Source organism: Microcaecilia unicolor, chromosome 3, assembly GCF_901765095.1.
Source record: "Microcaecilia unicolor chromosome 3, aMicUni1.1, whole genome shotgun sequence".
NCBI lineage: Eukaryota > Metazoa > Chordata > Amphibia > Gymnophiona > Siphonopidae > Microcaecilia > Microcaecilia unicolor.
The window spans coordinates 173,037,081-173,049,810 of record NC_044033.1 but is presented as its reverse complement, the minus strand read 5'-3'; the positions used below and the strand labels follow the sequence as shown (position 1 = coordinate 173,049,810).

The 12,730-nt window shown below is 49.5% G+C and overlaps 1 protein-coding gene across 2 annotated transcripts in view; it reads right to left on the bottom strand.

Annotated features, from left to right (window-relative positions):
- Window positions 1–12,730, bottom strand: part of OS9 (OS9 endoplasmic reticulum lectin) — a 191,457-nt gene that overhangs the window by 118,762 nt on the left and 59,965 nt on the right. For both annotated transcript variants that reach the window (XM_030196589.1, XM_030196590.1), the window contains exon 5: window positions 10,687–10,785. In XM_030196589.1, coding sequence (XP_030052449.1) covers window positions 10,687–10,785 — 99 coding nt within the window. The remainder of the gene's footprint in view (window positions 1–10,686; window positions 10,786–12,730) is intronic.

Genomic DNA, 12,730 nt, shown 5'->3' with positions numbered 1-12,730 from the left:
TGCACCTAGAGAGAGAAGAGAATGCACGATGGATTGATTGGTGAGACATCTGACAGAATGAGACCAAAACCAAGGACAGAGCAACCTGATGGCAAAATTTCAATTTGTAGCCCTCTCTGATGAATTTCACTGATCTGCAGTGACTTTGATCCATTCCTCAAAATAGCTGGAAAGGTTATCTCCTATGAAGGTGTCTGAGGAATGGACCTCAACCCCATCAGTGCGAGATGAGGCTGAGAGCCAGATTTCTTTTTTTTCATCTGAGTGAAAGGAAGACTGGTAAGACTGGAAATGGTTATACTGAGTGTATTGAGACCTACCCAGTCTATAGTGCTTCACATCCCTAAACCTCACACAGGAAGCCAAAGATGTAGAAGAGGAACAATTTGAGACCTTAGGCATAGATTCTAACTCTTTAATCAGATTGGTAAAGTCCTCTCCAAACAGCATTAAAAGGAAGTCTAACCAATCTTGACTTTGAAGCTGCATCAGCAGCTCAGTGTCACAGCCATAACTATCAACATAGGGTCACTGAGAGCCATACAACGAGCTAAGAGCATGGAGTAGATCACAAATGGCATCTGCTAGGTAAGTTAACCCTGACTCAAAGCAGGCAACATAAGATGAATCAAAAGGCTCATCTTTGGAAGTAGGAGAGGAAAACATCTGAAGCCATTTGAGGCCTGAAGATCAAGAGAAGCCACAAACAACTGTTAGACTGCTGACTCAATCTTTACAGTCCTACAAGTCTTTCAGAACAATGCCTCCTTCTACAGGAAGTGTAGTCTTCTTTGTAACTGCTGTCACCAGTGGATCTACCTCTGGCAATTGAAGCTTCTTTCTCTTCGAGAACTAATGGATACAGCTAAGCCACTGTTTGCCTACTTTAAGGGTAGCATCAGGAGACTGCCACTCGACTGAAATTAAATCTTCAATTTTAGGATACATAGAGAATGCCTTAGAAGAACTCTTCAAACCTACCATGATAGATATAGGTTGAAATATAGAAGTTGATGCAGAATTTGAAATGTTGAGAACTGCAAGAGTCTTAGTAATCAAGGAAGAAAGCTTATGAAAGGACCTGACCTTAGGGTTGTCTCTTTCTTCTGAAGGAAGTTCTCCTTCTTCAAGAGGTTCCTGCAAGGACAAGGATCTGGATAGAACAGAAGTTTGATCTGAAGAAGCTAGAGACCACAGATTCTGAATCCACAAAGTCTGTGTGGTCCAAATGGACCTCTTTGGGAACAGGAGGAAGGAAAGTATGTACTGAAGGCACCAGAGTGTCAGTTGCACATTGACCAAGGTAAAATTATGTATAATCATACCTGATAATTTTCTTTCCATTAATCATAGCTGATCAATCCATAGACTGGTGGGTTGTGTCCATCTACCAGCAGGTGGAGATAGAGAGCAAACTTTTGCCTCCCTATATGTGGTCATGTGCTGCCGGAAACTCCTCAGTATGTCGATATCAAAGCTCCATCCGCAGGACTCAGCACTTAGAGAATTACACCCACGAAGGGACACTCTGCCCAGCTCACCACCGCCGAAACGGGGGAGGGGAATTAACCCAGCTCATCCCCACACAAGTGGGGGAGGGGAATCCGTCCAGCTCATCCCCGCGGAGCGGGGGAGGGACACCACACCCGCCGATGCGGGGGGATCTGGCTTATCCTGCAACCGCAACCGCGGGAGGAGCTGACTGACCCTAACACCGCCGAAGCGGGAGGGGTACAAAGCTGCCCTACAGCCGCACGAAGCGGGAGGGAGTGCCGGCAGAATTTATGTCTCAATCCAGCCCCGTAAAACGGAGGGGAGAGGAATGCAGCAGCTCACTGTAACACAAACTCGTCTCAACTCTTGAAGAATCCAAGTGAAAGAAGAACTTGAACACGAAGTCCTCCTGAAGTAACTGAAGGCTAAACTTGAACCTAAAATTCAACCAGAATATAAACAGTACAGATATCTGGGAGGGGCTATGGATTGATCAGCTATGATTAATGGAAAGAAAATTATCAGGTATGATTATACATAATTTTACCTTCCATATCATCAAGCTGATCAATCCATAGACTGGTGGGATGTACCGAAGCAGTACTCACCCAGGGCGGGACATAGAAATCCCTGACCTCAACACTGAAGCTCCAAACCGGGCCTCCGCCCGTGCAGCCACAGTCAAACGGTAATGCTTGGAGAATGTATGAGCCGAAGCCCCCGTTGCCGCCTTGCATATCTCTTCCAAGGAGACGGATCCGGCCTCTGCCATCGAGGCCGCCTGAGCTCTCGTGGAGTGAGCCTTCAGCTGGATAGGCGGCACCTTCCCCGCGGCCACATAAGCCGCTGCAATGGCTTCCTTGACCCATCTTGCCACTGTAGGCTTAGCAGCCTGCAGACCCTTACGAGGACCTGCAAACAGGACAAACAGATGATCCGATTTCCGGAAATCATTGGTCACTTCCAAGTATCTGATGATGACTCGTCTCACATCCAGAAATTCAAGAGCGGAGTACTCCTCTGGGTAGTCCTCCCTACGAAAGGAAGGGAGACAGAGCTGCTGATTCACATGGAAGCGAGAAACAATCTTGGGCAGGAAGGAAGGCACTGTGCGAGTAGTCACTCCTGCCTCAGTGAACTGCAGAAAAGGCTCTCGACATGAGAGCGCCTGGAGCTCGGAAACTCTTCTGGCTGAAGTGATAGCCACCAAAAAGACTGCTTTCAACGTCAGGTCTTTCAGAGATGCCCTCGACAAGGGTTCAAAAGGCGGCTTCTGCAATGCTTTTAGCACCAGATTGAGATTCCATGCAGGCACCACAGAGTGCAGAGGAGGGCGCAGGTGATTAACTCCCTTGAGAAAGCGCACCACATCTGGCTGCGAAGCCAGGGAAGCACCCTTCAGGCGGCCCCTGAAGCAAGCCAGAGCCGCTACCTGGACTTTAAGGGAACTGAGCGACAGGCCTTTCTCCAGACCTTCTTGCAGGAACGCCAACACTGAAGAAATTGGAGCAGTGAAGGGAGAAAGTGAGCCTGCTTCACACCCTGCTGCAAAGATACGCCAAACCCTGGCGTAAGCAGTAGAAGTAGAGCGCTTCCTCGCTCTCAGCATAGTGGCGATGACCTTGTCTGAGAAGCCCTTCTTCCTCAGACGCTGCCGCTCAATAGCCAGGCCGTAAGACCAAAGGTAGAGGGATCCTCCATCACCACGGGACCCTGATGTAACAGGCCCTGCTCCACTGACAGCCGCAGAGGATCGTCGACTGAGAGCCTGATCAAGTCCGCATACCAGGGACGTCTGGGCCAATCCAGACCCACCAGGATTACCCTGCCGGGATGCTTTGCCACCCGGTCTAGCACCCTGCCCAACATGGGCCAGGGCGGGAACACATAGAGGAGCTCTTGTGTCGGCCACTGTTGGAGAAGAGCATCTACTCCCAGGGATCGAGGGTCCCGTCCTCTGCTGAAAAAGCGCGGCACTTGGCAATTGGCCGATGACGCCATCAGATCTAGGCTCGGCTGGCCCCAGCGCTTCGTGATGTCCAAGAACGCCTGAGCAGATAGTTGCCACTCTCCGGGCTCCAAGGTATGGCGACTGAGAAAGTCCGCCTTGACATTCATGACTCCGGCAATGTGGGCCGCTGAAAGCTGCTCCAGGTTCGCTTCCGCCCACTGGCAAAGACTCATAGCCTCCTTGGCTAGAGGGGCGCTCTTGGTACCTCCCTGGCGGTTGATATAGGCCACAGCCGTGGCATTGTCCGACAGGACCCGTACAGGCTACAACACCAGTACCGGGATGAACTCCAATAACACCAACCGAATGGCTCTGAGTTCCAGGAGGTTGATAGACCACTTGCCTCTGCAGGAGACTAGAGCCCCTGCGCTGTCCTTCCCAAGCAGTGGGCTCCCCAGCCCATCAAAGAGGCGTCTGTCGTGACGACAATCCACTCCGGGGTCACCAGAGGCAATCCTGCAGACAACTTGTCTGTCTGCGTCCACCAGCTCAGCGCCTTGCGCACTGCTGGGTCCACGGGAAGGCGCACAGCATAATCCTCCGACATCGGAGTCCAGCGCAGCAGCAGAGATAGCTGTAGTGGTCTCATTAGTGCCCTGGCCCAGGGCACTACTTCCATCGTGGCCATCATAGAGCCCAACAGCTGCACGTAGTCCCAAGCCCGAATAGGAGAGGCTACTAGGAACTAGTCCACCTGAGCCTGAAGCTTGACAATCCGATTGTCTGGCAGGAACACTCTGCCCACTTGGGTGTCGAATCGAACTCCCAGATACTCCAGGGACTGAGTCGGGCGCAGCTGGCTCTTCTTCCAGTTGATGATCCATCCCAGGGAGCTCACAAGAGCAACTACCCGGTCCATAGCTGTGCCGCACTCTGCATAAGAGGGGGCTCGGATCAACCAGTCGTCCAGATAAGGATGGACTTGTACTCCTTCCTTTAGCAGGAAGGCCGCTATGACCCCCATTACTTTGGAAAAGGTCCGCGGAGCAGTAGCCAACCCGAAAGGGAGGGCTCTGAACTGGAAGTGTCGTCTCAGGACTGTAAAACGCAGAAAGCGTTGGAGAGGAGGCCAGATGGGAATATGCAGGTACGCTTCCTTGATGTCCAAGGAAGCCAAGAACTCTCCTGCCTTCACTGCCGCTATAACAGAGCGGAGAGTCTCCATGCGAAAGTGCCTCACTTTCCAGGCCCGATTGACCCCTTTGAGGTCGAGGATAGGCCGGACAGAACCTCCTTTCTTTGGAACCACAAAGTAAATGGAGTAACGTCCCTTGCCAATCTGATTTTTTGGCACCGGAACGACCGCACCCAGGCGGATCAGGTTGTCCAAGGTCTGCTGCACTGCCACAGCTTGACCGGAGACTTGCAGGGAGAGAGTACAAACCCGTCTCTTAAGGGTTGGCAGAACTCTAGCTTGTAGCCGTCTCTGATGACTTCCAGCACCCACGCGTCTGAAGTTATAGTGGTCCACTCGCCCAGAAACGAGGACACTGGGGCGTGGACCAAGGCCCCGTCATTGGGTACGAGACCCTGGGGGAGGACCGGAGGGAGCACCTCCGGGACGGCGGTCTCTGCGAAAAGAATGCTGCTTGGGGGAGAAATTCCTCTTGAAGGAAGAGGGGGCAGAGGAACCCGACTTGCCCGGGCGGTACCGACGGGCTTCCAGCAACCGTCCTCTGGAGGTACCGGGACGACTACTAGCCCGAGCCCTGACCTCTGGTAATTTCTTGCCCTTAGACGTGCCGAGATCGGTCACGATTTTGTCCAGCTCGACCCCAAAGAGCAGCTTGCCTTTAAAAGGCAATCTAGCCAGGCGGGATTTAGAGGCGTGGTCAGCAGACCAATGTTTCAGCCAAAGCCACCGCCGCGCAGAGACTGTCTGAGCCATGCCTTTAGCTGAGGCTCTCAAGACATCATACAGCAAGTCTGCCAAATAGGCTAAGCCCGATTCCAGGGCCGGCCAATCAGCCCTCAAGGAAAGATCCGAGGGGGAAGCCCGCTGCACCATAGTCAGGCACGCCCTGGCCACATAGGAGCCGCAAACTGAGGCCTGCAAACTTAAAGCAGCTGCCTCAAAGGACGACCTTAAGGCCGCCTCCAATCTTCTGTCTTGGGCGTCCTTTAGGGCCGTGCCACCTTCCACCGGCAACGCCGTTTTCTTAGTCACCGCAGTGATTAAAGAATCCACGGTAGGCCACAGATAGGCCTCACGTTCACTCACAGCCAAAGGATAGAGGCGGGACATAGCCCTAGCCACTTTAAGGCTCGTTTCCGGGACATCCCATTGAGCCGCAATTAAGGTGTGCATGGCATCATGCACGTGGAAGGATCTAGGCGGGCGCTTCGTCCCCAGCATAATGGCAGAGCCAACAGGGGCTGAGGGAGAGACGTCCTCCGGAGAGGAAATCTTCAAAGTGTCCATGGCCTGTAACAACAGGTTGGGCAAATCCTCTGGGCTAAAAAGCCGCGCTGCAGAGGGGTCATCCGCTCCATCCGAGCGGGGATCTATCTCCTCCAAGGAATCCGCAAAGGACCGTTGGGAGACCTCAGACACGCTGCCCTCATCTACATCGGAGGAGACAAAGTCCTCCAAGGCCTGGAATCAACCCGAGGGCGTTTACCTCTGGGAACCTCAACCTCTTTATCAGAAGAGGGAGCAGGGGCAGCGTTTTGCATGAGGAAAGCCTGATGCAGCAGCAAAACAAACTCGGGGGAGAAACCCCCCAGACTGTGCACTTCCGCAGCCTGGGCAACAGCCCTAGACGCACTCTCAACCGGCGCTCGCAATAGCGGGGGAGAGACATGCTGCGCATCCAAAATGGCGTCCGGCGCGAAACTCCGTGAAGGAGCCGCGCGGGAAGAACGGCGCTTAACTTTAGCCGCTTTTGTGCCGTCGCCCAAATTAAGGGCGTTCATGGCATTAATGTCTCCAACCTCAAGGGCGGCCCCGAAGAAGCCGTCCGAGCCGCGTGGCCGGCCAAGATGGCGGAGGCGAGGAGCGGGGGATGGGCGTTTATGGCGGGAAAAAAACCGCCACGCCGGAGGAACGACCGGGACATTCATCGGTCACTAAACTATCACCCATCAAGGGCGAATCAGGTTGTAAAACCCCCGCATCCCCTCTAGAAGCGCTCCAGCGATCCGGGGAGCGACCCTTTGCGCCCTCGCCCTCCGACGCCATTGCCACGAGGAGAAGAATCGGGGAACCCCCTGCCCGCTATAAAAAGGTAAAATTACCTGCTTGCCGCTCCGAGCTGTAACGAACTGGTGTCCCAGTGAGTAGCTGCAATGAACGTTTAAAGAAACGTCGAATTAAACGCCTTTAAAGACGTTTAAAAATTTTTTTTTTTTTTTTTTTTTTTTTTAAACGGAGCCAGCGGGAGGGTGGAGAAAAGGAGGGACCTGGCACCACCAGGTTTGCACTTGCTCAAAAGAGCCCTCAACCCCAGGCCTCAACAAAACCTAAGGATTAGGCTTGGAGGCCTAGCCAGAGCTGCTGCTGTGTGTGACCACCACCTGCTGAGATAGAGAACATACTGAGGAGTTTCCGGCAGCACATGACCACATATAGGGAGGCAAAAGTTTGCTCTCTATCTCCACCTGCTGGTAGATGGACACAACCCACCAGTCTATGGATTGATCAGCTTGATGATATGGAAATTGTATTTTAAAAAGGCTGATCCATTAATATTAACTCAGGAGAAAAAAAATGGTACTGAAGCTGACTGCTCCTCAGTTGAAAGCAAGGTAGAAGCAGATGAGTCCACTGATAAAAAAAGGCACCAACAAAGACTTTGCAGCAGATTTCTGCCTAGAATTTAAAGTGGCTGCCATCCCCTCGGTTTTCTGAGGGGAACCATAGGCAGAAAGGGAAGGACAAATTTGTCCCATTAAAGGCTGCAAAGTAGCATTTGAAGTCACGTCCCCTGGGCTCTGTATAGAAGAGGAGTGTCTGCTCAAGGATTTACAAGAGCTGTACTTGTTTGACACAAGAACATCTCTTTACTGCCTCTGTGGGGGGCAGCTATAGCCAGCGCAGTGAAGGAGCAAACAGCGCTATTGAAGTAATAAAAAGAATACCAGCAACAAGGCAGTTCCAACTACTACTAAAAGAGGACGGGTCAGTGAGGCACGCAGAAATAAACAGTGCCTTCTTTTAACAGCCATGACTGTTACAGCAATAAAACTGACAGGACTCCTGAAGGAGAAAGAAAAGATAGAGCCCACCCTCTGACACAGGAGCAACAGCTAGTCAGACTTATCACTGCTGACAAAGTCCTCCAACGAAGTTCCCTCTGAAGAAGCAAACGTCAGAGATGCTGTCCCTAAAAATCTCTCAGGCTTTTTATTTATTTATTTATTTATAAACAGTATGGTAAAAGCATACAGAGTGAAATAAAAACGAGAGCAAGATGTGAGAAAGAGGGAGGACAGAGACCTATAGGCATAACTAACTCTGTCAAGGACCCCTTCTTTGCTCAACTGGGAGCCAGCTGACCAACTGGACCAGGAGCACCTTAGAATATTCCAGGAGCTATGGAGCACAACACAACCACCTACTGGAGATAGAAAATTACTGAAGAGTGGAAGCTATATGCTGGCCTTATACAGCACAACACAATTCTAAGTTCTCTATCTCCACCTGCAGGTCAAGGGTCATAACATCCACTCTTCTGGAATAGTCTAAGGAAGATAAGTTAGGGTTGGTTTGGGGGGTTAGAATGTAAGCACAGCAAGGCACTCCCAATTCAACTGAAGCCCAGTAGTTCAAATGGCTAAGGAAAACAAGCCTAGAAAGGCAACCCCATCTAAACTGACGCTCAGCTTGCAATTAGCCCAGGAGATTAAGCTCAGAAAAGTACAAAGCTAAACTGAAGTTCAGTTAATCAAACAGCACAGAACCACCTACTACTAATCATTTCAATAGCACTACTAGATGTATGCAGCAGTGTACACATTATATGCAGGTAATTTCTCTGTCCCTAGTCGGTGCATCACCCATCTACTCAAGACAGAGAAATACTAAGAGGGGCATAATCGAAAGGAAAACCCAAGTTCTGCTGAGGACGTCCTCGCAAAACGTCCCAGTGGAGGGGCGGGGAAACCCATATTATTGAAACAAGATGGACGTCCATCTTTCCTTTCGATAATACGGTTGGTGACGCCCAAATCTTGACATTTATGTCGTCTTTAGAGATGGTCGTCCCTAGACTTGGAGGCATATTTTCAAAGCAAGTAGCCTTCCAAAGTTCCATAGGTTTCTATGGAACTTTGGAAGGCTACGTGCTTTGAAAATATGCCTTGGTCGTTTCTGATTTTCGGCGATAATGGAAACTAGGGACGCCCATCTCAGAAACAACCAAATGCAAGCCCTTTGGTCATGGGAGGAGCCAGCATTCATAGTGCACTGGTTCCCCTGACATGCCAGGACACCAACCGGGTACCCTAGGGAGCACTGCTGTGAACTTCAGAAATTGCTACCAGGAACATAACTCCCTTACCTTGTGTGCTGAGCCCCCCAAAACCCACTACCCACCACTGTACACCACTACCATAGCCCTTACGGGCGAAGAGGGGCACCTAAATGTGGGTACAGTGGGTTTCTGGTGGGCTTTGGAGGGCTCACATTTACCACCACAAGTGTAACAGGTATGGGGGGGATGGGCCTGGGTCCGCCTGCCTGAAGTGCACTGCACCCACTAAAACTGCTCCAGGGACCTGCATACTGCTGTGATGGACCTGAGTATGACATTTGAGGCTGGCATAGAGGAAGGCACAAAAGTCTTTTAAAGAGTTTTTTTTGAGGGTGGGAGGGGGTTAGTGACCACTGGGAGAGTAAGGGAAGGTGATCCCTGATTCTCTCCGGTGGTCATCTGGTCAGTTCAGGCACCTTTTTGTGGCTTGGTAGTAAGAAAAACAGGACCAGGTAAAGTCATCCAAGTGCTTATCAGGGACGCCCTTTTTTCCCCATTATGGGTCAAGGACGCCCATGTGTTAGGCACGCCCAAGTCCCACCTTTGCTACGCCTTCGACACCCCCCCGTGAACTATGATCGTCCCCCTGGCGGAACGCAGTTGGGGATGCCCAAAATCGGCTTTCCATTATGCCGATTTGGGTCACCCTGTGAGAAGGACACCCATCTTCCGATTTGTGTCGAAAGACGGGCGTCCTTCTCTTTCGAAAATAAGCCTGTAAGTGTTCTATTGCTGAATGGTACCCTTAAAGGATGAATCACAAAGAACTACTTTCTTGCTCTATCACCATCCACTGGACAGCAGACATAGCCTACAAATTCTGAACATCTGGTAGGATGCTAAGGAAAGGGGGACATTTATCTTTGTGCCCTTTTTCCTTTAACTCACATGGTGGAGTGGGTAGTCATTTAATAAGCACTGCTGATGCTGGGAAGAAGGTGTGCTTAGCTCATATGTGCATTTTTTTCCTTTGATTGACACCTGTACTGTGGAATCATCTCCCACAGTGTGTAAGAGGTGAGCTTTCCTTTCTGAAGTTAGTTAGTGAAGGCTTGCTTATTTTTGACTGCTTATGGTGTGGTTTTGGAGGGTAGGTCCTCAGAAGAGAGCTGCACCTGCATTACTGTATTAAGATAATTAGATACTGGATATTTTTATTTATGGTTGCGTGGCCTTTGGTTGTATGAATCTTTCCTAATTTAACCTGGAGTTCTTTTCTTTGAAATTATCATAATGTAAACTGCCATGACCTTTGTTGAATAAATTGCATTATATCAAATAACAAAACAAACATACTAGTGAGAGAGGGTAGTGTATCTGAATAGTGCTATCGGTGGGAAAAGAGCAATCTCAGCACCACCACCAGCAGTTGCATCAACAGTGCCATTGGCTGGCTAGGAAGCAGTGAGCCTGAGCTATGCCAACAGCTGAAAAAGAGATGTCTCCAGTTTGATATAATGGAGCAAGGGAAAGGAGTCTGCCCCAGTAGCACTAGACCAAAAAATGCAGGCTGTGGGAATCAAGCTAGGAGGGTAGTTTACTGCAATTCCATAGCAAATTATGCAGCCTTCACTGTATCATCACATGAAATTTAGACTTGCATATATGTATTATCAGATAGAAGCCACTAATAACCACATGCTTATAGTGCACAGCTGCTGTTTACATTCAGTTAATGAACAATAAGTAGTTTTGATTTCTGCTCACCCTCACTTCTGTCTCTCTAGAATGCCCGTTTAGGTCACACCTGGAGCCATTGATATACATCTGGCTGTGATATCGCTTCAACCTGTGATGCTTTGATGCCTGAAGTAAGAGAAAACAGCACAGTTTTTAAAGTAGGTATGACCATGTTTATAAGCAGATGACAGCAACAGAGGTTTACTTTTAAAGGCGTGAGGGAAGGGACCAGGTAGTCTTGGGCATTCAATACTTCAAAGGGGAAAGTGTCAAGGCATGTCACAAATATACAGTACCAAATAATCTGTACAATTCTGACACCTGTTACAGATACAGTGGGGGAAATAAGTATTTGATCCCTTGCTGATTTTGTAAGTTTGCCCACTGACAAAGACATGAGCAGCCCATAATTGAAGGGTAGGTTATTGGTAACAGTGAGAGATAGCACATCACAAATTAAATCCGGAAAATCACATTGTGGAAAGTATATGAATTTATTTGCATTCTGCAGAGGGAAATAAGTATTTGATCCCCCACCAACCAGTAAGAGATCTGGCCCCTACAGACCAGGTAGATGCTCCAAATCAACTCGTTACCTGCATGACAGACAGCTGTCGGCAATGGTCACCTGTATGAAAGACACCTGTCCACAGACTCAGTGAATCAGTCAGACTCTAACCTCTACAAAATGGCCAAGAGCAAGGAGCTGTCTAAGGATGTCAGGGACAAGATCATACACCTGCACAAGGCTGGAATGGGCTACAAAACCATCAGTAAGACGCTGGGCGAGAAGGAGACAACTGTTGGTGCCATAGTAAGAAAATGGAAGAAGTACAAAATGACTGTCAATCGACAAAGATCTGGGGCTCCACGCAAAATCTCACCTCGTGGGGTATCCTTGATCATGAGGAAGGTTAGAAATCAGCCTACAACTACAAGGGGGGAACTTGTCAATGATCTCAAGGCAGCTGGGACCACTGTCACCACGAAAACCATTGGTAACACATTACGACATAACGGATTGCAATCCTGCAGTGCCCGCAAGGTCCCCCTGCTCCGGAAGGCACATGTGACGGCCCGTCTGAAGTTTGCCAGTGAACACCTGGATGATGCCGAGAGTGATTGGGAGAAGGTGCTGTGGTCAGATGAGACAAAAATTGAGCTCTTTGGCATGAACTCAACTCGCCGTGTTTGGAGGAAGAGAAATGCTGCCTATGACCCAAAGAACACCGTCCCCACTGTCAAGCATGGAGGTGGAAATGTTATGTTTTGGGGGTGTTTCTCTGCTAAGGGAGAATGGATGGGGCCATGTACCGTACAATTCTGAGTGACAACCTCCTTCCCTCCGCCAGGGCCTTAAAAATGGGTCGTGGCTGGGTCTTCCAGCACGACAATGACCCAAAACATACAGCCAAGGCAACAAAGGAGTGGCTCAGGAAGAAGCACATTAGGGTCATGGAGTGGCCTAGCCAGTCACCAGACCTTAATCCCATTGAAAACTTATGGAGGGAGCTGAAGCTGCGAGTTGCCAAGCGACAGCCCAGAACTCTTAATGATTTAGAGATGATCTGCAAAGAGGAGTGGACCAAAATTCCTCCTGACATGTGTGCAAACCTCATCATCAACTACAGAAGACGTCTGACCGCTGTGCTTGCCAACAAGGGTTTTGCCACCAAGTATTAGGTCTTGTTTGCCAGAGGGATTAAATACTTATTTCCCTCTGCAGAATGCAAATAAATTCATATACTTTCCACAATGTGATTTTCCGGATTTAATTTGTGATGTGCTATCTCTCACTGTTACCAATAACCTACCCTTCAATTATGGGCTGCTCATGTCTTTGTCAGTGGGCAAACTTACAAAATCAGCAAGGGATCAAATACTTATTTCCCCCACTGTATACTTTATATCAGTGTTTCCCAAGTCCAGTCCTGGAGTACCCCTTGCTAGACAGGTTTTCAGAATATCTGCAATGAATATGCAAGAAAGATTTGCATATAATGGAGGCAGTGTATGCAATTCATGCATATGCATTGTGGATATCCTGAAAACCTGACTGGCAAGGGGTACT